The sequence below is a fragment of the Candoia aspera genome, chromosome 9 (assembly GCF_035149785.1).
Source record: "Candoia aspera isolate rCanAsp1 chromosome 9, rCanAsp1.hap2, whole genome shotgun sequence".
NCBI classification, from domain to species: Eukaryota; Metazoa; Chordata; class Lepidosauria; order Squamata; family Boidae; genus Candoia; species Candoia aspera.
Genome location: NC_086161.1, coordinates 5,031,467 through 5,057,237, shown reverse-complemented (window position 1 = coordinate 5,057,237; position 25,771 = coordinate 5,031,467). Strand labels below are relative to the sequence as shown.

Here is a 25,771-nt window from a genome sequence, read left to right as displayed (position 1 = left end):
TGACAGCAGTGCAAAGATGTGGCTCTGGAGGGAGGGAGAATGGCAGGTCCTCCCACTACAACCTGTGGCACCCCCTCACAATACATGACTCTGAGTACCCCCCCACCCCCATGATGCACAAAGGATGCCACATGATGACCAGCTGCTCTTCAAAACGCATACTTGAGATGCAATGAAATACCATCTCTGAGGCATCAAGGGGAAGGGAAATTGGGCAACTGGCCTCGTTCACTATCTGTCCTAGTCTACCGCTCAAAGCAGGTGCTTCATTTAGGCCAGCCCTTGAGTCACCATATGGTTGCAGAAGGAAAGCCATGGAAAAGAGGGAGAAGAAAGATCACTTCTAGATCATCATATACTCAATGCTTTAATTATCAACAATAAAATCCAACAAAAATAAGTAAAGCTGAATGCAATTCATGGAAAACATCCCAGATCTTACAGAAGTTCATTAAACTCATAATTGTCCGCTAGTCCTTTAGGACCCTGAGTGAATGTGGCAAGAAGAGAGTGGATGAGTGGAAGAGCTCAGTAGCCCTGCTACTGCGAAGGTCGATGGTCCCTCAGGTGATGGGCTCATCAGACAATATGGAGTGTTTTGAATGCAGCGACCACCTGCTTCTCCTTTTCATGCCTGTTTTGCAGCGATTCTAGAGAGGAGATTGGAGGAAGGTTCTCTCCGTTTAAAGTGCGTGCCAGGTTTTTCTCCTCTTTGGTCTCTTGTTCGGATGGTCTCGAGACAAAGAGTCTGGGCTTGGGAATTGTCTTGGCATACTCAAGGGCCTGCAGAAGCAAGGAAACAAGGCCATCAAAAATGGTCATGAAAAATCTCTAAGCCAAGATTAGAAAGGGACCGTTTCCAAGGAAGAAGCAGAGGGAGGGTTCCCCTACATCAGCAGCCCCACAAATTCTTCCCCCATCTTAAAAAAAAAAAATCTCCCCCCAAACCTCTCCATTTAACTTTTTTCACCAAGCTGAAATTCCAGTTTTCAACTTATAATAGAACCATGGCAGAAAACAATGGGCTGGAAGGGGAAATTTTAAGAAGAACATAGAACCAGCAAGTAAATAGAGACATCTGTTTTACTGGCCACACAGTGCATGTAAGGAATGCATAACAAAATTGTCTGGTTCACTGTACTAGTAGCAAGGGAAATTTTTGCAGCTTCCCTTCCTTATTCCATGGTTGGGATCAGAACTGCTTCTCTGCAGACATCAACTTTTTGCTACCCCACCCACCAAATTTGGTAGGACTCGATCTCAGCTAATGGGTGTCTTACTGGCAATTTTCTGGGGTGGTAGGCATGTTATACCATCTTGATTGAGGGTACATACTGTATATGCTCTTCCCCCCCACACACACCTGCAATAATTGGAAATCTTGAAAGATTTGTCCGATTTTCTCCCTTTAGGATTTCAAGCCAGAATGCTGAAACTAGAATTGCAATAAACTGTCATGAAAATGCTAGTGAGAAAGAAACTGTTTGGATCACCACACCCCTGTGATGGAAATGCTAACAATCCAGGTGATTCATTATCGGGACAGAGAACCAGTGGCATTTTGATCACCCAAGAGAAAGCTCTGTATTGATCCTTCCAGACAGTCTCCTGCTGGCCAGGTTGCTTTGCTGGTTCCTACCTTCTGCCTTGACACCGCTGATTTGTTCTCCGTCTTCGGCTGCGGTTTCCGTGCACTTGAGATATTCTTCAGATTGTGTTCATTTACTTGCTTGGCATAAACTTTTTGGTGCTTCATCTTTTCTGACTGTCAAAGGACAAAGACGAGGAGTTCAAGGGCAGGCTTACGATGAGTACTGAAAAGTTCCAGTACGATCCTTAGAAGCCAGCATGGCACACGGAGAGCTGGACTTGGACAGAGGGGGATCCCAGGTTTTAGAGATTCTCGCTCAGCAAGACAGAGCTCTGTGGATAATATTTTGCCAGTCATGATTTTATGAGCTATGAATTTCTTATGGAAAATAAGCATGTGAATGTGATGAATGATTTCACTTACTGTTCCCCCAACCTGCTCTTCAGCAGGGTTGGGGGGTACCAACATCACTACCATGAGAGCCATTGGTGTGGGCCCAACCCGGTGGAACGTTGTTCTTTTTGACAGAAGACCTTTATCTTGTCCTAGTTGCTGTTAAAGCTTGTTCCAAGACATGCTAGAATGTTGGGTGGACTGTTTTATTTGTTGCTGGTCTTATTTAATCTTATTTACTTATTTTGTCGAGTGAGGCATTAATTATATCTGAGTTTTTGGATTTCTTCTTTCATCATTTGAAATACCCAAGGGATTATGTTGAAATAGGCAAAGTCCCGCTAGAGTCTGCCAAGAAAACATCACAAAAGTGGTGTCCCCCCAAAGGGTCAGACATGACTCGGTCCTTACAAAGGGAACCTTTCACCTTTCACATACACATGAAATCACTGAAGGGATGGGGGAAGACAAAATTTCTTGGGTTTACAGAGGATGTTTCACTGCAATACAGCCTATTTTTTAAAATTCTGATTGGAATGACCCAAGGTATTTGATTTATTATTTGATTTATTAGATTTATTTCCCAACTTTCGTTCAGGAGCAAAAGATGAAATACACAGCACTTCTTATTCCCATTTCCTCCAACCGCCCCAACAAAAAATAGGTTGAGCTGAAAGGGAGGGACTGACCCAAAGTCCCACAGGGATTTTCTAAAGCTGGGGGGGACGGACTAGAACTTGGGTCATCCAAGTGCCAGTGCAGCATCTTCCCCACCGCACCACGCTGGCTCTTTAAACATCTTGTTTCACAAGCAAGCCAAAGCAATCCCAGCAGTTCTTAAATTGCTGCACACCACCAAAACGTTGCATTACTTGTAACAACAACTTTCTCTGATGCTGTTGCTAACCTGTAACGGCTATACCGGCCCTGGCGTATCAGTAACATGGAAGATACCCAGCATGCTTTCATTCAGAGCAACTTGTGAAATCATTCAAAGTCAAAAAAGTCAAAATAAAGATGAGGGGTTAGGGGAGAAAGGCTTTTCTTGGACTCTTTCTTGGCTAATCGGCTTCATCTTCTCCTTTGGCCTAGTAATACCTGATGTTTCCTAACAGGGCATAATGTGCATTCAGCTCTTTGACGGCTACATTTGCCTGGTTGTGTTGACTTCCATTTTTCCTTTTTGCGATAAAGCCAGGTCCATCTAAATTCACCACAGCAGCTCAATCGCATTAAAGTAATGCACACTTGAACCCACCAGAAGAGAATGAACGTGGGCATACTTATCTGCAATTGGAATTCTCTGCAGGTGAACACTGACTAATGGATACGGTCTGCCAAGGCCAAAAAAAAAGCTACGGCTTGGAAGCATGATCCACTCTGAATGCTGCCAGAAGTTTTCTGGACATTGATTTATTTATTTCAGTCATGAAGAACAGAACCCAAGGGAGATAGCAAGGAAAGAAAGGTGGTGAAGTCCTGTTAAGAACTTCCAGTGACCTTTTCCCTCCTCTCCCTCAGTTTCTGAGGTTAGAAAGGGCCAAGTGATTAGAATACCAATAACAATCAACTTGTCCCCACTAGCAGAGATTTACATTTTTTAAGGAAATGCATAAATAAATAAAATAAAATTGGCATACCCACACACATAAAACTTCTTTTGTAGCAGTGGGGATGTCTCATGTCCCCAAAACGGAAAACCACATCCAAAGATTTCTGTTGAGTCACATGAATGCTCAGCATTCAGGTTTCAACAAAGACCTGCCAGTTTTGCTTAGAGCAGGCTTCTCCAGATGCATTAAATAACCATCAACTCCTAACATTCCCAGCCAATGTTACTACCACAGCTGAAAGATCCTCAGGAGCAAGTTCTAAAATAATGGGTCTCATCTGCTAATTGTCTCCTGAGTCAGACGTGTTGTTGCTGAGTAAGATAGCCCAAGTGACCTGCAAGAGTAGAACTCCGTACTGTGAAGGGATCCAGTCCTTCATCCAGGAATATGCAACTTCTCTCACGATCCCTTGTCTTTGGCTGTGCTAACGAGGACTAACGAGATTTGAAACCTAAAATATCTCAAGAATACCAGATTGCCTTAGATCTATCTGAGTTAGTAGCTGAGTGAACTCTGAAGGTGCCATCCCTTTTTTATCATTCTTGAATCTCTTGCCAATTAGCTACGTTGGTTGAACCAACATTCTACTATTATCCACTAGTACTATTAGAGATTCTTTGTCTATTCGCTTCATCCTGATTTTAATTTTGTAACTTAATCAGCCTTCACAACCTCCATTTGTAAATTTCTGCAGGACAAATGCAACCCCAAAAGGAGATTTTCATAAATGCCATTCTTCTTACTTTCTCTTTGATGGTTTCACAGTCAGGTCCAAGGCCTCCAAGCCTCACATCCATCTTCATGTAACCTTTTGCCCTAGAGCCCTACACAAAGAGGTAAAATGAAGTTTTGCAAGGAACAATGTGGGCCCAGCAAGAATCAGCTTGAATTCTTTCTCCTGAAAGAATCAGGAAGAACACAAAAAACAGAGACAGAGCCATTGGGAGAGGGGTATCACAAGCAGGAAGTTTATAGGTCTATATACCACAAAGGAGAAACCAAGATCAAGAGCCACCTTAGATGTAATAAGAAAGGATACTTATCTACTATGAGAATAAACTGGAAACTCACGTATTTGCCCTCCCATCTCCTTTGCTGCAAAAAGGAGACTATTACTATTAAGAATTGCTTTGTTTTAAAGTAATCAAAAGTTCTCTGTGACTGCCAAACTTGGGGAACTGTGATTTGTTTAAATACCAGCTAGAATCTGATTCTACACTTTGATCTTGGCTTGTTCTTATTCACTCCAGTTTAAACAAACCACAGTTCTTTGCATCTGGCTATCACAGGGAAGTGTAGCTTCTTTAAAATCAAGAAGGCTTCCAATCTCCTCCTTTAGTACACAGAAGAGGAGGAAATGGGTGATGTGTGAGCGTAATCATGCAAGTCCAGGGTGCATTGAGGAATGTTCTTGTAAATTGAAGCCATTGTTTCTTATGTCAAAAGTAAGAAATGCTCCCAGTTCCTTCCAGGAAGTAGGAACATTGCTGAAATATAATGATAACCTAGAAAGAGAAAATATATTTTAAAGACTTTCAGCATAATGCTCTCGTTTTCCATTGTAAGTTTCAGCATTAACTTAGAATCACAATTTCCCAACTACTTGAGGAAAACCAGCAGTGCCAAAGGGAATGGGAATTGGAAAGGCAGTCCTGAAACTAACAAGTTGGGAAAGAAGCTCCATTCTCTTTTGCATTTATGGAATTCTGTGGAATAGCTTCTCCAGCTTTGTCTTATCTCAGCTTGGTCTGAGAAAGGCTTACCCATCAACATGGGAAACACTGAGGAGAAAACTTCTCAAAAGCGTGGACTTCAAAGGAACAGCCAACGTATATTTTGGAATTCTGACCACTGCTGTCCAAAAAATTCTTGAGAAATTTCAGAATAAGAACGTTATTCCCTCCCTTCCTGAAGAGGGTGATAAATAGTCTGAGTACAAGAGAGAGAGGGATACTGAAAGAGAAGACATCTACCCTGTAGCTACAGTTTTAATCCATCTAACTTCTTCTCAATGCCAGTCAAGCAGTAAGCCTCAAAACAGGCCCCAGATCTGTGCAAAAATGCATTTAGTCTGTCCTAAAACAGGCCCCAGATCTGTGCAAAAATGCATTTAGTCTGTCCTAAAACAGGCCCCAGATCTGTGCAAAAATGCATTTAGTCTGTCCTAAAACAGGCCCCAAATCTGTGCAAAATGCATTTAGTCTGTCCTAAAACAGGCCCCAAATCTGTGCAAAATGCATTTAGTCTGTCCTAAAACAGGCCCCAAATCTGTGCAAAATGCATTTAGTCTGTCCTAAAACAGGCCCCAAATCTGTGCAAAAATGCATTTAGTTTGCCTGCTTCAAGGTCAGAAGCCACTTTGGGAATTTCTGATGATACCCTGAACATACACACAACTGTAGGAAACCCGAACCATTTTTTTAAAAAGGAACTCAAAGAGCCATCTGAGAGGAAGTATCCCAGGGTTGGGTTTGGTAGCAGAATGGCAAGATTTCTGTCTTAATCTCCAGAAACCCATACTACAGTCTGTTTCCTTGTAAAACTGTGGATGGAGGCCGGACCAAAAAGGAAACGGATACATGGAGGAAAATGATCTGACTGGACTTGCAGCCTATCTCCTGCTGCTTCGGACAACTGGCTGTGTTTGAAACCATTTTACAAGGACAACAGCTTAACAGAGAAAGGGTGCCCACTGTGCTCCTCAAGAGGATAGACTGTGGGTGGTAGGAATGAGAGAAAGAAGTGGCAAAGAAATTAGATGGCAATTCCCTTCTTTCCTTAATGTTGGATTTTGTAATTAACTGTTGGGCTTTAATCCTGTCACATATGGTGTTTTCTGAAGTGACACTGTTTTCCTTCCTGGGACAAAGCAAGGTTGCTTGGAAAGTTATGGGAGGTCCCCCCACAACATCTGGAGGGCACCAGTTAAAGAAATAGGGGTTTGGTTGCATTAATCAATTAATACATTAATTGGTTACATTAACTGGTCACATTGATCATAATTCATGTGACCAGAGAGAATGGAAAGTTGGATTTTCAAAGAGGCATTCCCTGCTCTCTCAGACACACTGGAATGCCTCTTGCAAGATGAGACAGCTGTGCATCAACTCAATGGAAAGATTAATGCTTTGGAATAATTGTCTTCCCCAAAGGAACAATGTCATTAATAACGCAACAAAGTGACTGACCAACCCCTTCCCACCCCTCCTGGAGGCTATAATATCTCTTTTGCTTTCCTGCTATTCCTAACAGATGCCTCCAGGTAAATCACTGGATCTTCTCTTTACCCCCCAGGGGTCATGGGGAACTGGAAGGTGGATGCTCTTTTCAGGCACAGCCATTTTTGGGGACCCAGGATGTTGCAAAATGGCAGTTCAGAGAGATACCAATGAACGTATAACCTCTAGGCAAGACCTCCATACAAGAACTTCAAATTTACATCTGATTTACTACAGGCCAGTGTTTCTCAACCTTGGCAACTTTAAGATGGGTGGACTTCAACTCCCAGAATTCCCCAGCCAGCCTTCTGGGAATTGAAGTCCACCCATCTTAAAGTTGCCAAGGTTGAGAAACACTACTATAGATGAAGGAGACTACCTGCCTAGTTTATGAATGGAGAGAAATATATTTATTTTTTACTGTTACTTCTGAGAAACCACGGGGAATCAGAATCCCTTGCGAACCTACTAAACCATTAGTGATGTAACTCAGCACAAGATGATGAACGACACCCCTCCCTGCTCCATTTGCTACCCTCCTTACTCACCTTCCGGTTCTCTTTTTCTTTCCTTCCCTTTTGCCTTTCCATCTGAAGCAAGTAGCCTTCAGAATTGCTGCGGCCGAGGACGGGCTGGGTCTCTTCGCAGCTCTCCAGGTGGAGCTGCGAGTCGCTCTCCCCTCTCTGGATTATGGGCGGAAACATGCTGGCCAGCTGATTCCTAGCAAGGTGGTCATCTGCCAGATGGGAGATTTCCCGATGGTGCCGCTCTGCTGCCTGGATGAGCCGGGCCGTTGGAGAGAGGGTTCTTTTTATCGGGTGAGGAGCAAGTGGCTGAGATGGCCTCAAGAAACAAGGGCAAATAAAGAGGTGTGCCAAGAAAAAGGACAGAAAAGCAATGAAAAGGGACTGACTTTCATAAGCAGCTTGTTATGCCATCCCCCTTGTCAATCTGCATCCCTTTAGCACCCTGCAACCAAAATAATCCAATGTTGATGATGCTCTCATCATGCAGGTCCTCTCCTCAAAATCCCTTCTCTAGTTTCTGGTCTATCTTTGGATCCTGCCTACATTTCTTATGTTCACTTTCAAAATCCTTCTTATTTCTCTGCCTTCGTATCCCAATGCATCCCTTCCCGGGATCATCACTCATTCAGCACCACTCCCATCGTCAACCACCTGAGGCTCCCTGCGATGTCTCCAGCCATTTCCTCTTCCTGCCTTTATACCTACAACTGTTCCCCAAACACCTGCACAGCCTCTTCCCACCAGTCCTTTGTCCCAAACTCTGCTTTTCCAGAAAGCCTTGGCTACGCTGACATTTGTTTAATGGGTAGAAAAATAAAACAAGTAGGGTCAATATGCTATCTCATTGAGCACTTCTTAAAACAGTAGTCATAAAACATTATCTTTACCCTGAGTAATCAAAAGCATAGTTGTTAGGGATCTCTTCTGTATAAATGTGCCGGGGTTTGCAAGATGAAACTGCTCCGTTTACTGGCTCTTGCTGGGCACTGTTGTAAGCATACGAAACACACTTGTGCCCTAATGGATTCCAGCATTTGCCATGACGGGTGAAAGGCCAAGGCTCTGAAACGGTACACCTGTAGAAGTATGGGTGAGGGGGCCCAGAGATGTTTTCGAGGCTGTGTTGACACTTCTTCTTTTCACCAGGACATGGTGAAAGAAGCCCTGGAAAGCTGTGGAATGAACTCTGCTGAAGAGGCTTCCCAGCAAAGATTAAATTCATGGGATTTTTCTTGGCATGGTGCTGAAGAAGGTATGGTGCTTGGGCGGAGAATGGGCTGTCTTCACTGGAGTTATCTGCAACGGAAAGGCAGGCAGATGGATATAACTCACAATGCAAAGCACATCTGCTGTCCTACTCCAAATCGGATGTTTCTTTGTAAGCACTGGAATCTATGCAAGCATTCTCAAATTCTAAGAGATTGTTACCACCACTCAGCCGGCTTCTTAGTTCCACTTGGGTTCCTAAGGGATGTTCGATGGAACTCTTGCTTAAGGGGGTTTCTTTCAGGGACGCAGCTTGGCTTGATGTCATTCCATCCACCGGAGACCTTGCAGACTGGTGAGCCTAAAATGAGCAATCATATGGGAAGCTTAGGTTCTGTTCTATACTGCTTGCCTAAGAAAAAGGTTCTAAGATGTTGGACGGACATGAATATGCCATCCTAAGTGACAGGTGCTTCAAAGCTATAGCAGTCAAAGTCTGACACATGTTCCTCCTCCCCCCTTGCACGTGCATGGATTTATTTGTATTCAATCTCCCTTCTCTCCCATTGTGGTTTCAGGAGGGTTTACAAGTTATCTTATTTCATCCTTACAATCAGCCATGGAGACAAATTAAACCGACTTGGCCAGAGAGGGAAGGTTAGGGTTCTCCAAAAAGGCATTATATATTCCATGGAGGAGAAAGAGGAGACAACGGAACCAAAAAGCCCATATTCGCCCTGTGTTTAGCAGAAGCAACGCATTTAATTTAAAAGCTCTGCTTCTTATGTATGTGCATGTGTTTATATGTGGGTGAAAGTAGTCTTTTTTGTAAATTAGTTGATATCATGTATTTCACTTGATTAGGAGATCTTGGGTTCAGGGGATTTGGATACCAACCCTCAGGACATCTCTCCGACTCTAATAGGATTTTACTTTCAAGGTTATTAAGACATGTTTGCTTGCCTTAGCTATCTAAGCTAAGAAGCGTGGTCCCCAAAGGAGAATATTACCAGCAGAAGAGCCTGTTTGTACTAGAAATAAAATCAGGTGTTTGGATTTGAAACAATGCGGGCTCTCTAAGTGGTGCTTTGGAAATCTGTTCACAAGCGATATTCTGCTACGTTGCCTTGGCCTCAATTGTTTGCTGGATTGGGGCCTCCATGCCTGCATACAGGAACATTTTGACTTCTACTAAATGCATCTGGTCTTTCTTTCTTTTAGGATAAATAATGCTTGTGGAATTAAGTTGTGGCTTTCATGCTTGTTGTTTCATTTTACGACCTTCAGGCTTCTTGGATTATTAGTACAAGCTTTAGAATAAATGACGCTTGCGCTTCGCTACCTGTGGTTTCTCTTTCCAGATTCAGAATCACATCCTGTAACTTTGAAGGCCCTTTGTCTGCTAGATTTTGCTCGGGGAGCTGTGCAAGAGCATGCTTCACCAGTGGGAACTCTAGTGTCCCAATCCAATGCTTGGACTGCTTTACCAACAGGGGCTCTCACGTCTATTTATTTTTTAAAAAATGTTGTCCTGTTTTTTTACCCCAAGCTACTCTTGTGTACTTTAGAGAATAGCAGCCCGTTGTGGTATCTATCACAGAAGACATGAAATTGGGGAGCATGGCCATCAATGGGGAAAGGAGAAAGGATGGAGAAATACATTATGACAGCATCACACAAATGATGCACCTTACATACTTGCACCAGATGGTAGAACACAGCTACATAATGGCAGCATTTACTTGACAACATTATTGCATAGAAATCGGTTTCCTATCATTGTTGCTTGCTTCTGTTGGGGAATTAATTCATGTGGGGTTTTGGAGTAAGAACAGGGAGACCTGACAAGATGCTTGTTGGGGCCTTTAACAAACCAGCCTCTCCTAGGGTAGGATCAAAACTGAGAAATTTGAAGGGATAACGAAATTGACATTAATTTTTTTAAAAGCTAAATATGACAGAGCACATTTTAGGCTGTCTTTGAGAGTTGGGAGGTGGCCAGTGTGAAGGGTGAATCCAAGCAGAACTGAAGAAATGATTCAAAGACTTTGGAAACACACAGGAAGTCCAACTAACTTTAAACTGAAACTTTATAAACAGGCTGTTCAAGAATCCATCACTCTGAACCCTTAGGATGAAGCAGTGGTTCAAGCACAAAGGCCAACTTTAGCACTGTTTTACTGAAATCTGGTATCATGATTATACAGTGGTCTGACATGGTCGCTTGATTCACTCAACCTGCTAAACTATCATTCAACTTGTTTGAGTTTTGCTTAGTGTGTGAAGTGAACCCAACTGGTATGATGTGGAAACCAGGATGTAAATCCATCTCATTATGGTTTACTCAAAAGCCATGGTTAAATACATCATGTCTTAGAACAGAGGTACAAAACATACTGCCTGGCAACCCTACTTCTGTGGTCCACAGTGCCCTTCACATAATCAGAATGAGGTCAATTTTTTCAGCCCTTTTATTGCATTTTGGGGAGGTGTCAAAGAGCAAAGTGGGTGTCTTAAGACTTGCAGGGACTTCAGGCACCTATTTCACTCCTTAACATGCCAGACTCTACCCCCAAAAAGCAAGGTTTGCTCCTACCGACTTTTGGAATGTAGTCCTCGACACACCACACAAAGGTTGGTGCAGACCTCGAACCAATAGCAGGCAACCATTTTCTCTGTGAAAAGTAAGCCAACCCTGAAATTTGAGGTACTTGTATCTTAGAATAGACAAGGTAGAGGAGGGTGTTTATTCCAGTCCTGATTTTGGTAGCATCTGATAAAGCTCTGTTCTAGTCCCATGTCTGGCTATGACAACTGTGCAGTTAGTAATCAATGCCTCATATTTGTGCATCTCATGGTATAATAGATTTCCTGAAGAGAAACATTTGTGAGATTATCAACTCATCTTCATTACAGACATCAGAAGTGAAAAACTTCATTTGCTTCAAGAAAAGGAACAAATTAGACTTTATCTGAGCGGAACAAATTAAGGGCATGCTTGGTAAGTGGTCCATCTTTTTAAGTCCAAGGACTGTTCGCTGGCTGCCTTCCTCTCAGCACAATGCTTCAGAACATCTGCTAGGGAAAAAAAAAATCAGTCTCAGAAGGTCTTCCCTTAATTGCAACTTCTTGCATGAATAGGACTGTACTGGGTCTTAAAAAGAGAAACTAGATAGGGAACGCATGCAGAGCATGGCCCCTGGAATTCTTTCTGATCCCTTTACCAGCAGTCACCATACGGCTGAGTCTATATGCACTGAGAAGCATGGGGTGGGCTACAAATGCACCACACAATCTGGAGATAGGGGGCTTAGAATGGAACAGCTGCCAACTTTCTGAGCCATTGACCAACGTCTTCTTCTGTAGGAATGTCTTCGGAGGATGCTTTCTCCACAGTCCTTGGCTGAATCTGGCATAGTCACTTTTGGTCCTGTTCTGTTCATTTTTTGGAGTGTTGTTGCACTCATGGGCAGCCAACCAGAATCTTGAGCTGGATGCACTGGATTTCAGGACTGACAGAGGTTGTCCACTTCTGTTGTAGGAAAAGAACCTGATTTGACAGGGGTTATCAGTAGAAACGCGGTGGCGCTGCGGGTTAAACCGCTGAGCTGTCGATCGGAAGGTCGGCGGTTTGAAACCGCGCGGCGGGGTGAGCTCCCGTTGCTCGTCCCAGCTCCTGCACACCAAGCAGTTCGAAAACATGCAAATGTGAGTAGATTAATTGGTACCGCTTCGGCGGGAAGGTAACGGCGTTCCGTGAGTCATGCTGGCCACATGACCCAGAAGTGTCCTATGGACAACGCCGGCTCCAAGGCTTTGAAACGGAGATGAGCACCGCCCCCTAGAGTCGGATTCGACTGGACTTTACGTCAAGGGAAACCTTTACCTTTACTATCAGTAGAAAGCTCACACATAGCTCTGGATTTGTGGAAGAGATCCGCCTGCATTGTCCCCCACTCCAGCAGCTGCTCTGCTGGATCAGTCGCTGTCCCGAGGTTAAGAATCCTCTTGGCCCTTGGAAAGGACGATCAAAGCTAAAAGAGGTTTTGTGTTCTGTTTTGTGTGTGTGTGTGTGTTTTAAGTTAAAGCTTCATCAACTTCCAGTTAAGGCCTCAGGTGCTACTCCTCATGAGGTGAGATGGGGACCTCCCAGGGGTAGCACACAAAGCCGTCCACAGTCCATTTAATCTTTGCCTGCATTGACCTCCTCTATTTCATCCTGCCTTCGCACCAGGCCTCCTTTGTTAACAACACCGCCGTTCTGGGTAGAGTATATGCACTCAGAGTAACTGCTTAATGGTAGTTATTAAGTCACATATAGAGCAGAATGTTTTAGTGAAAGGTTTAGCCCTGGGGAATCTCGATTCCAGGTGGCAAGACGATAACTTGTTAGCCGGACCTTTTCTCTAGTGATTAATGTTTGTATGCAGTGACTCTTATTCCACAGTCCTGTGTTTCCAGCAGCCGCTGGAGTTAAGCCATTACTGCACTGCTTGGGTGGATCAAGCCGCCTTGTAAAATAAATAAATAAATACAGACATGGGCATGTGCGCACAGACGTACACACTTGGGTCCGCATGTACGTATCCCTGGGGGTTGTATATTTATTTGTTCTATTACTTATTTCTATTTTTCTTTATTTTTCTTGCGCATGTGTGTATGCGTGTGCTACAGTTACACACATACTGTTTTCTTGCCAGGAGATTCTAGTCTGCTCTAACCACAAAATCCAGCTTAAAAAAGAAAGGATGACCAGCTTTAAAGCCAGTTTCAAAGCTCAGTTTATGATCACTAATTATCCTCCTCCATGGCAGATCTTCTGTTCAGATGTTATGGATTTACAGTCCTGTCTCTAATGGATGAGTCTTCTTTTCCTGTAAGCGAGTGGACAGCCCAGTAATTAAAATAAAGTCAGCAAACTAACTTTGGAGGTTGGGTCCTAGTTATTGACTCTGACAAACAAATGTTTCTTAGCCTTAGTCTCACCCCATCAGTTGCCTCGTAACTAGGGTTAACTAGCCAACGAGCCATAAAATCAAAATAAAATTGCGCTAACATTTGATAAGGAAAGCACAGCAGTCAAGCAATTTCTGTTAGAATGTGATCAAATACCGACTCACAAAGCATCCTTGCAGAGCTAAAACAACAGCAGAGAAATGATGCAACCAAGATGCTAAAATAAAAGTGAATTTGAAGACCCTGGGAGAAATTCTAAAGTCTCTGCTTGGCACTGAGAGGCCATGGAAAATGGCACCAGGCAGACCAATTTGGGGAGAATATTGCAGAATCTGGAAACCATTACTAAAACATTTTCCGTCTTACCCCTAAACTCTGTGGATTGTGTATTTGAGGAAGAGCCTCAAGTGAAGATGTCAAGACAGAACAAGACAATCTGAGATTCTAGGCCAAGAATTCAGAGGTTTAAAACGTCATCTGAACTGAGCCTGTAAGTAGACTAGGAAACATTGTGGATGATAAATACCAATGAAATAAATACCAATGGAATATATTTGAGAACGTATATATTGTTAGTAACCTAGCCTGAGGACTTCTGATGCCATATCTTACTTCCGTAGTAACAGAAATTTATGGATGGGGAGTTCTAGTTGGGGAAAGTTCCCCTTGCAAGAAAATAGCAAAAAAGACCTGTTTCTTCCCAAAGGATGCCCCCGTATAACATTTGGTGATTTCACACACATGCCAGAGCAAAGTTTGTTTAATCAGGTTTTATTAAATAAGTCACAATTGGCTGCCTTTGCGCAAGGCTCTAAGTTTATTATCCGTAATGGCTGAACACAACCAGCATGCTGGGCCAATAGCAAACACATTTTGATTAAGTATGATGTAATGTGTCTCTCCAGCTAGGAAGGTTTTATGGTGTGCCAAGATCTGGGGCTTAGAATAGCTGAAGAGAACAATGATGTGCCCAGTGGCCCTCCTTCCAAATATGAAACCAAGCAAAATTCATTGCTGTAACTTTTAGTGGTTGTAAGTGCATATAAATAACCCTCCTGTGGAGTTGCATTGATCCAAACACTAATTAACAACTGAGCCAATCAGTTGCAACACAGGAGAGGGCAAAAACATTAAGAAGCCAGCCCAGATTTGAACTCTTCCGGGAGAGGTTTCAGCTGGGGGAAAAATGTTTGTGCTTGTGCGCAACTCAGCCTTCATGTGCCCGGCAGGTAGAGCATACTTCTGCATTAGCTCTTTGAAAGAAACCCAGGACACAACTTCGACCCACAATTTCTTTTTCCCCCCGAACTGTTCTATTAATGCCAATCAAATTGAGAAAATGATCAAATGAAATTGCATTTTGAGCATCATAAGCTGTGTAATGTCTATTCTATTAAATTGAGGCCCGTAATTGCTTCTCTGTTGAAAAGAGACAACAAAGGCAAGCAATCACGACATGTCATTATCCTGGACTAGCAAACCGGCCTTTGCAGGGAGACTTCAAAGCCTTCTGGTTCTTGAATTGCATTTGGCTGCTATTGTCGAAGCGCAGGCAATCTTGATTAGGTGTTTACACGGAGGTAAGGCACAGCGCCACAGAAAGCCTGAGTGCCTTAGTCTAGAGCCATTAAAAAATTGTACATTATGTTTCTCGCTTTGAAGTAAGGGGATAGGGGGTTTTAGGAGGAAAGCAACTCGGTCTGAGCGCAGCTGAGTGAGATGGGCCCAGCTCCTTCTCGCCCTCGCTCAAAGAAACTCATCATCAGCTTCTCAGAGAATCAGGCAGTGCTGCAAAAGGAAGTTGGTGCTTTAGAAAATGCGCCGAGAATTAAGGGGACATCCACTTCCACCCAGGTTTGTACTGCCTAGCGCAGGTGTGGACCCATTTAAGAACGGGGCTACCGCTGTAATAATGGAGAGCATTGATTTAAGGCTTTTCCCAAATGCTGAAAGATCCTTTATCCGAGGGCTGCTCTATACATGGTATACTTGTATTTTTAGGGGCATACTTCTTAAGTCAGAAGTAGGCAACACGGTGACCGCGGGCACCAAGGTGCTCATCGGTATCTCCCTTGGTGCTCACCCAATCCCTACCCCACCCCATCTGACTTTATTCCCCCCCCTGATTGTTTTCAATAAATCAGTGCAACGCCGGAAGGCTACAGGACGCCAGCTTCCATCATGATCCTTGTTTCCCAGAAATGCCACTGGCCCCACGGAGGTTCCCAAACCCTTCTTGGAAATTAAAAATAGAGAGTGACTGCGGTCCTGGCACTTTGTATGGAAGGACAACTCCTAGCTAGGGAAAATGAACTAAAATAAAAGAAAATGGGGGCTGGATGGGAAGTGGCAGCTAAAAAACGTGCAGGGGGCAACCTCACCAACTTGCTTTCTGGAAAATGGGGATTTTGTGACCGCTATTTTGTCCCTAGGTGAGGCCTCTCAAAGGCAGCCTTTATGTGAGGGCACCTACAATGCACTCTCAAAATAAACAAGATTTTTGGAATTTTAAGTTGTGGGAAGAAATAGTCAGCTTCCCATGAACCATACATACCAGCCTACTCAGTCCTTACTGTTATTTCACTAGCATCAAAAACAAAACAAAACAAAACTCCACCCACCCTATGGATATTCAACAGCACAACACCCTTGGCTTCATCTCAGAGTTTAAGTTGCCTGTAGCTCCTTGGGATAAGGGTGTAGGCAATAAACCACACAGTAGGACTGGCTGATATTACAAATGTTGTTTTAGAGGTGGGCTTAGAAGTGAACAGAAATCAAATCAATCAAATCAAATCAATAGGGTTGAAAGAGTCAAGGAAACTTATCGAAGCTTCATTCAAATGTAACGCTAAACCTTGGCTTAGCGTAAGAGGAAATCTTGATACGCCATATCAAGGTTTGGTTTGCATGTGGACGCAGCCCTTGATATAAACTTTATGTGTCTGCTTCAATTATTCAATTTTAGATAGATCTGTTAAAAAATAAAAAAATGCTGCTAAAGAAAAAAAAACAGAATATAAATCCAACAAATTAAAATTAGAAAAATGAATATACGGTATCTGAATGGGGAAAGGGCTGCTTTGTGGATTGTAACTGTGGGCATCATAGAAGGATAGTGGACAGGTGCTCATTTGGATTTGTGTGCTGGGCTTCCAGATCATGATAAGTCATGGCTTCAAATGATGATTTCTTGGTTCATACTTAACTCTAACTCATGACCAATGATTTACAATTACATTATTCCAGAACTAAACAACCTATGTAACAGCCTATTGCAGTGTAGCTACCCAACATCATAAAAATGCTCTGAAGCCAGGTGGAAGGGAATGCACAAATCATCCTTTGCCATCTTCTGTTAAGATTTTCAAATACTCTCAAAGGAGTATTTGAACATTTTCTCCTAGAGTTTTTGCACGTGCCTTCAATGATCTTAAGGGGACAGAAAAAGTCTGGGGTGTCACATGAAAGAGAGAAGCACTAAAAAAACTAGCCCAAAGGGTTTGTTCTAGAGAAGTGAACTGAGGTAGCAGAAGCCACAATAGGGACAAGGGAGCTTCAAATCCCAAATATGTCATCACTCTCCAGCACTTGGGTTCAATCAGATGCCTTCATAATCCCTTCCTTCCCTTTATTTTGAAAATGGAAGTCTTTGCCATAAACCAGGCTGCAATGGAAGAAGGGGCAACATTTTAAAAGAAGAAGGTTGCTTAAGGAAGAAGCATAGCTGAATTGGGAATATGCCAAATTCCTCAGCAATGGAAAATAAAGAAAATCATAGCAACTCATTCGCTATCTGTCTTCAACCAGGGCGAGACAGGCTTTATTTCAATCCTCAGATTTAAAGGCCAGATTGCAGCCAGAGAAGGAAAGAGTCCAGAACAGTTAAGATGTTCAACCAGTGCCCTCTAGGATGCGCTGTGGTTTAGACCAAGTTCTCTTAAGCTGGTCAAAGGCTTAGCATCCATTTCTTTTTGTTTTTTAAAAAATGAGCTTTTAAAAGTAGAGATGATTAAGGCTTAAAGTGGCCAAAGGTTGAAAAACACTGAGCTAGCTGAAATGAAATATGATTAATTAGTAAGGAAGAAAACACTGCTCTTTACACATGAAGACATTGTTTCCCAGGTGTTACTATACCAGAAAGCTTGCCTAAAAGATTATCTTCCTCATGGGACCTGGAGATCCCATTGAACTTGATTCTTGCTTTACAATCTGCTCATTCCTTGCCCATCTAGTTCTGTCTCATTAACTGGTTCACCCTTCCTTCCCTATGAAGGCCAGCCCCTGTCCCCACATAAATCCTACTAGCCATGCTACTTTTGAAGCATTTTTTAAAAAGTGCATTGGTTGGGTTTCTGCAACACATTCAAGGTGGTTAAAAATGCAGTTTGTGATTTAGCCAATTTTGAGATTTTCATGGCCATTATTTTAGCATGTTGGGTGAACCAGACCACCATGTCAAGCCATCATCTACTGTATTTTTCTGGTTTGGACACAACAGGTACGTGAACATGAGAGTTGGGTTTGGTTAACTTGAATGTCATGTGCTGAATGAATCAAACCATCAAAAAGCATTGTTTTGCTGTAGGTGTAAAATTGTCCTATTGCTGCATCTTGAAAAAGATAAAGCTCATTTCGAGAGACAGGTGTCATATTTGTGCTCTTGCATGTTCCAAAGCACCTTTTTGGAATCATATCCAAAATTATCTATCATCTACCTACCTACCTACTGCATCTGTCTACCTACCTACCTACCTACCTACCTACCTACCCACCTAATTTGTATAGGCATCCATCTCACATTAAAAGGACTCTGGGTGGCGTACAACTTTTAATTAAAAAACCAATAAACCTATTAAAAAACATTCATTATTAAAAATATAAAAAACAGAAAAACAGAAGAGGATGAAGTTAGCCACAGTAAGGGAGCCACCACAAGATCTCCTTGGTCTCCTGGGTCCCCAGCCCTGAAGGCCAAGCCAGGTTTTGAGGGACCTGTGGAATGTTAAGAGGGATGGGGCTAACCTCACTTCCGGGGGGAGAAGGTTACATAAGGCGGGCATCACAGCAGAGAATGCCCCCCTCCTGGGACCCACCAAGTGTTCTTCCCCGACAGACGGGACCCACAGCATGCCCCCTCTGCCAGATCTGGTGGGACGGGCAGATATAATTAGAATAGATGATATTGCAAAGCAGGCTAGGTCCCCTCTTTTACCTTGGAAGTATGTTTGAAATTTGGAAAGCCTGCTGTGGACACTCACAAAAAGGTCACTCACAAAACACCCATTTACCATAAAGCAAACAGGTAAAAATCTTTCTTTCACACTTTTGACTCCCAAGATCCTTCCTCCCCACCCCACCCCGGCCTCCCAATTTGTTTTTTTGTCTTTGAAGACACCTCTAAACAAGTCCTGGACAAAAGCCACCCCCCATTTTTATTTTCTAGCCTACAGGACCCAGAAACATTCTCGTAAATAAAATGGTGTTAATGCTCTGCTTTGCAGTGCGCCCGTTTCCCATTTAATTTTTTAATTAAAAGAACCTTACAACCATACCTTCTCTTGAGACCCTTCTCTCTGCTTTCTACCATGGAGCCGAAGGTAAGAATTGTTCCCCTGGGCTGCTAATCCCAAAGTGAGTTTGTTCTTTTCGATAAAGTCTTTTTCAACTCTTTGCTTTGGTTCTTTCAACCGAACCCTAGAGCCATTACTGGTCAGGCTGTCATGGCTGTTGTAATGGTAGACAATGCCCGGTTCTCCTCCTTCCTTATCCAGCCTGAACCGTCTGTCCCTGCCATCTGCAGGTTCATCACAAGGGTTCCAGAATTCTCCAGCAATTCCTGGTGATACATTTTGGGGTCTTTCCTGTAACTGGCCGTTCCTGGATATGAACCTGCCCTGGGAAGGACAGCAGGCCCAATCTTCAGAAACGAAGCTTGAGCTTTTGAACTCCTCCTGATGCGATTCTTCTAACTCAAGAAAGCTGCTTCCTTTTTTACTGTCCTTCCAGTGTGGATCATAGCGCAGCTCGGAATAGTCGTCCGTAATTTCCTCATTAGTGCTAAAAAAAAAAAAACCACACACCAAACGGTGAACAAAAAAATTAAAAAGTTGGCCAGTAGAATCACTGTTTTTAAAGACTTTTAAAATCTTATCTTCTTTCTCCCAGACTAACTCATGCACCATGGAAGAGACTTAAGGGTGCTTTCTCAAGGGAGGTGAAATGGCAATGTTTCATTTGTCCTGATTAGAATGCACTTTGTTGTGATTTAAACAATCACACTCACATGCTATAAGCCACTGAGGTCTGAATTTGAATCAAATCATGCTTCTGAGCACCCCCTTCTTCATGCTCTGGATCCACTGGAGATCAGAGGACTGGAATTCTTTCCCAAATGATGTTGGATAATCAAAAGTACATACCGGGAGTCTTCACTTAATGACCATTCATTTAGTGACAGTTCGGACTTAGAACTGTGCTGAAAAAAAAAACGATTTACGGCCAGTCTTCACACTTATGACCGTCGCAGCATCCCCATGGTCATGTGATCACGATTTGGGCGCTTCGCAACTGGTTCGCATTTATGACCATTGCAGTGTCCCACAGTCATGTGATTGCCATTTTCAACCTTCCTGGCCAGCTTCTGGCAAGCAAGACCAGTGGGGAACCACGTGATTCACTCAACAACCATGTGGTTCTCTTAACACCTGTGGTGATTCACTTAACAACCACCACAAAAAGGTCATAAAATTGAGTCAGATTCACTTAATGACCGCTTCTTTTAGCAACCAAAATTTTGGTCCCAATTGTGGTCGTTAAGCAAGGACTACCTGTACATAACACCAGTTTAACCCCAGACCAACACATTCCCTTTATGTGCTGAGACTCCCAGCACAGCATGGAAACTTGGAAAACTGCCATCCAATGCATCAGATTTGGGAAGCTTGCTCTGGGTAAGTTTAATACCATGATTTACAATTTATACTATAGCAAACTTCAGTGATTTCTTGTAATAAGTTACACAAAAGGTTGGTTGTGAACCATAGTCATATTTTGCATGTTTAGGCAATGCTCTCACAACTAGGAATAATTATTCCTAAATGTAAATGGGTAACATATTGATGCTTGGGGGCAGCACGTGGCTTCCTTAATTTTACTTTTTTAAGGAGGATAGCATGGGTGGTGCACAGAATTGCAGCCAGTATCTTCAGGGTTGTTGAGAAACCTGAAGGACCTAGTTGGGGACAGATCATCCTGGAGAAAGTCTGTCTAGGTGGTTGTTAAGAGACAACAATGACTTGATGGTACTCAGTCAATCACTTATCAATCCATCTCATTAGGTATTTGCGAGGCATTTCCTTTTCTTTTGTTTTTAAGACCCACAGGAGGCCTTTGTCAGGATTTAAGCTACAGGATTTGAGCCAAAATGGCAAGAAACTATACCATTGATGTGGCGTACTGGTGGCTGAAGAGCATTCTGGGGGCTTCAAGAAAGACGTTCGGGAATGGGATTCATCCCTGGGTCTGCAAGGCGCCCACCATAATGAAAACAATATGCAGGCAGAAAGTGATTCTGTGGCATTAGAAACCCAGGAATACGTCATACTTGGCAACAACCCACAGCATTTCAAACAGCAAAAACATAGTCCCGTTTTTTTTTTTAATCCGTTCAATCGTGTCCGATTCTCGAAGACTGCCTGGACAAGTCCCTGCAGTTTTCTTGACAAGGTTTTCCAGAAGTGGTTTGCCATTGCCTCCTCCCTAGGGCTGAGAGAAAGTGACTGGCCCAAGGTCACCCAGCTGGCTTTGTGACAAAGGCTGGTCAAGAACTCTCCTGGTTTCCAGCCTGACAACTCTTAACTGTGAAAGCCAAGGCTCAGCTAATCATTGTTTTGCAAGAGGAATCTAAATAAAAGCAAACCATTTCTTCTCCAAAGCGCTTTTAGTTAAAATGGTTTTTTCCCCCCCTGTGTTCCTGTGTCTACCGTCTTCCACTAAATAGGGGCTGTGCAGTGAGTGGCTGCTTTGAAGACTGCACAGAACAGGCACACTGGTCCACATTCTGAAGTTGCTCATGGGTGTGGCTATCATAAGTGCGTGTTATACTTGTCAACATTAATGGACTCCATCTGAGTCGGCAGTGCACTGATCTGGAAACATGTCAAATCAAATTTCATCTGAATGGCAAGTTCTATGCGAGGTCAGGATCCTGCCTGCTCTGCCCCATTCAGGCCACGCTGCTCATACAATTAGCACCCTTTCCTGCTTGCGATAAACACATTCAGTCACTATCCACTTTGCCCGTCAAAGAGGCATATGGGAAGCGTGCTGTTCCTAATGAGACCCCCGTTTTCTCTTTGCCATGTTTCTCTCTAAGCAGGGCATTAAATGAACATGTTTATCATTTTTCAATTCGGGCTTAATTTAATCCTTTGAAAACCACCATTATTTTGCATTTACGTGGCATTAACGCTCCAATGAGCATACCAAATCCAATTTTCTATTTGCACAGAAGGGGAAAGTTAATGCAGCTCTCAAAACAAGTGAGGAATGTTTTAATTCTGCACTTAGGCAGTTATTAAATAAAAAGGGACAACTGTTCCACCCGTGCTTTCCCCCCAAATCCTTCAAAATAATAATGTTTTCCAGAATGATACAGTCTAAGATCTCTTGAACATGGCAGTCCTGTGTACATCATTTAAAATCAATGAAATTTTCAGCCATTATCTAGCCACTTAGCTGACTACTTATAAAATGATTATCTGCATTTTCCAGCCAAAGGATGAAGAAAATGCTCGCTATGAAATTGGCAAATGATAAAAAAAGAGAATGAAATCGCTACAAAGGCGGGATTAAATATAAGGCAAGCGTACAGATCAGTGAACTAAAACACAGCGCATTAAAATCATATGCCTTGTATTACAAATATCCAGAAGTAGCCAAATGGGTTTCATCTGCTCCCAGAACAAGATGGACAACTGGCCTATGGATAACCACAAGGATACCATGGTCAATAGCTGTCTGTAGTAACCCATTCCTCTAAGCATTTATAATTACAGGTAGCCCTTGTTTAGCAACCACAATTGAGACTGGCAACTCAGTCGTTAAGCGAAGCAGTCGCTAAGTGAAATTGCAACTGTGCTTATGATCTTACTTCAGTTTCCTTTGCTTTACACACCTGTGAAGGTCATAAATGCAAGGATTGATGGTAAAGTTACCTTTTCATCACCTTTGTAACTGCGAATGGTCGCTAAGTGAGGCAGTCGCTTAATGAGGACTACCTGTATTTATTACCAAAAAAACCCAACGACTGTTAAGCCTCCAAGGGTTGGTCCCAAATGTTGGCAGTACGACAGTCCTTGCATCCAAATTTTTCACTGAAAAGCAAATGAAAAAGAGAGAACAGGAAGAGGAGGAAGGAAAGAAAGAAAGCAGCTCAGGTCAGTTCTTAAAGTCTAAGGCTAATCACGATCCCTTGGATGTAGGCTATTCTGTAATAGAAGACTCAGCCTACGGAGCATAAGCCTCACTCATTTTCACTTAGGCTTACCTACATGGTACTCCTGGGAATGGGGTAATCACCCCAAAGAGAGAAAAGCCACAGGAGGAACACTGCTTTGTCTGAACCCAACAGAGCTTCCCTCAGATGGTGGGCTCAGAGTTTTCATCTATTGAGGTAGAAAAACCAACTTTGCCGGATGTTAGAAAGGGCCCTATTCACCTTGCATTTTCTGGACTCCCTTTTCCACCCTGGCCTCCGCTTGGCCTCTGCATTTCTTCCCCATTGGACCCTTCTTTGCTCGAGTGCATCTCTTCCAGACTGTCCTCCTCCATGCTCTCATCTGCCTGCCCCCCGTAGGCCCGATCGACCTGTTCTTGATTTCTATGGATCCATTTCTGCAGTTCCTGCTGGTACTGGGTCTCCTGAGCAAGGCTTTCCGAATCCGATTCGTTCTGAGACAGTCCTTCTGATGCTATTTGCAGGAAAGAGTAACGTCGATGTGCTTCGGTCAACCCTTTTGGCGATGGGCTGTTGACGTTCATGTTGCCCCCAAAAGGTCAAACGAGACTTGTAGGATGTCCCCCGTTTTCTGTAAAACCAATCGTATTGTAAGAATTGTTTCCAATGACCTCTCGCCTTTAATCCTTTGGCCGTTTTCAGTGCACATGCCCTGAGAGCAAATATCAAAATAATAGAGGCATGAAAAATTCACAACCCTTCAGAATGCAGAAGCTTTGGTTTTTAAAGGGTTGTGGATTTCAAAATGTAGTCTGCATTTCTTCCAAAAGTGTAAAATCTGAATATTGATGGAAATGGATCCGGGAGAAATCTAGTGGAGCCACGAATGTGAGATGAGCAGGTATATAAATTGAATGAATCAATCAATCAATCATATAATAATTATCTGTTATGGGTCAATTCCTACGGTTACCCTTCCTGAAATAGTTCATCAGCATGCCTGGCATGGCACATCTGCAGTTTGCGTGTGTCTCTCTGTGTGTGAATGTGCATCTCTGGGCACAATCCTTTCTCCATCCCAGTAAAGTCACCCCAAAGACACGGGATATGGCGTGTGGCGACTGGCTTGCTTTGCGCTTAGCACAACAGAGAAATGCAGACCGTGTGGTCTGAGTTTATGTCTTCCTATTTGCATCCTTCCGGATGGCATTTTCCCCAACTGGGGCACCCCAGAAACGCAGGTCCAGCGTGCATCTGGAGGGCACCCAGTGGAGGGGGAAAAAATGTTTTTTTTGGCCATTGCAAGAGATCTCTCACCATCTCGGTGCATCCAGAGGCAGCTACACCAGATAGTTAAATGTCCACCCCGCTGTTGCAGGAAAAGGCTTCCAAGCATGGTGGAAAAGTGCCAGTCTCGACCTGAAAATCCTACCCAAAGGATTTTAGCTTTTTAGCTCTTTCTGGAAAAGGTGCACAGCAGGGTACCTTCGCATCTATCAACCCCCTCCGCCCTTGTGGCTTTTTGGACGCTGCACCAGAGGCAGAAAGTCAACAGGGGAAGCATAGTCCGCTCTGCCCCTGTTGAACCACGCCGTTCATCGCCCCGCCAGGGGAAGCCGCTTGCAGCCCTCCCCTCCCTGCCCCCTGACCCGGCCATAGCCATCTCCGGGGCGCCCCTTCCCCTCGCCCCAGCAGACCTGCTCGGTACCTTCCACCACGCAGCGCTACGGGCTATTCACAGAGCGCGTCTCCGCAGCCCTCGCTAAGCCACCAGCGTGGCGCCCTCCTAGCAACGGTAGACAGATGCACAAACCGCGCCGCCCCTCCAGGGCGCGTGCCAACTCTTCGCGAGGGAGGGGGAGCGGCGCCGTTCGGTTTCCGCCGGGGGCTCCCGGAGAATGGTACCGTCCGAGTCGGGTTTTGCTTCTTTCAAGTCCGAAGGTTGTGGCGGGGCTGCAGCAGCAGCAGCAGCAGCAGGGAACGTCGGGGATGTTGGCGCCTTTCTTATTTTATGGGGAGGGAGGAAAGAAGGAAGGGGAAAGGGAGGGAGGGAGGAAGAAGAGGAAGGGAAGGGGGGGAGAAGAGAAAGAAAAGAAAAGAGGAAGGGAGGGAAGAAATGAAGGGAGGAAAGAAAGAGGGAGGGAGGGAGCAAAGAAAGAGGGAGGAGGGAAAGAAGGAAAGGAGTAAGGAAGGAAAGAAGGAAAGAAAGAAAGAGGGAGAGAGGAAGGAAGGAAGAAGAGGGAAGGGAGGGAGAAGAGAGAAAGAAAAGAAAGGAGGGACGGAGGGAGGGAGGGAAGAAGGAAGGTGCTCTCTACTGGTTACAGCAGGTGGCTGTGCCTGGTAATCTTGTGTAGCCCCTGAATCGAAGCAGGCCTGGCCGAAACCCTTCCTCAGCCGGCTCCGAAATCCCGGGGCCAAAAGACGGGAAGGCCGCGGGAAAGCTCTTCTCTGCTGCTGCCAAGAGGACGATCTGGTCCACGCAGTCACCCAAAGTTGAGCGGGGCTTCTACTTCTCTAAGTTATATTGGCTAAGATCATATTGAAATGGTGATTAAAGTCAATAAATTATTTTACTGGGCTATTTGACTAACCACTCGGAAATAGATGACTGGGGAAGGCAATGGCAAACCACTCCGCTAGAGTCTGCCAAGAAAACGTCGCGAAAGCAGCGTCCCCCAGAAGGGTCAGACGTGACTCGGTGCTTGCACAGGGGACCTTTCACATCACTATTCCCCATAAAGTATTACTTACGAAATCTACAAATAGCCGTTCTTTTGCGCATCTGAAGGGAATGCTTTTTCGAAAAA

General features: G+C 43.8%; 1 protein-coding gene across 1 annotated transcript; it reads right to left on the bottom strand.

The window, feature by feature from the left end:
* Nucleotides 1–357: 357 nt before the first annotated feature.
* JHY (junctional cadherin complex regulator) lies at nucleotides 358–23,819 on the bottom strand. The gene is given in 7 exon segments (XM_063311361.1): nucleotides 358–783; nucleotides 1,640–1,765; nucleotides 4,341–4,421; nucleotides 7,364–7,658; nucleotides 8,230–8,909; nucleotides 19,060–19,564; nucleotides 23,226–23,819. Coding segments are annotated over 7 exon segments (2,214 nt in total). The 5' UTR covers nucleotides 23,549–23,819; the 3' UTR covers nucleotides 358–579.
* Between the last annotated feature and the right edge of the window lie 1,952 nt (nucleotides 23,820–25,771).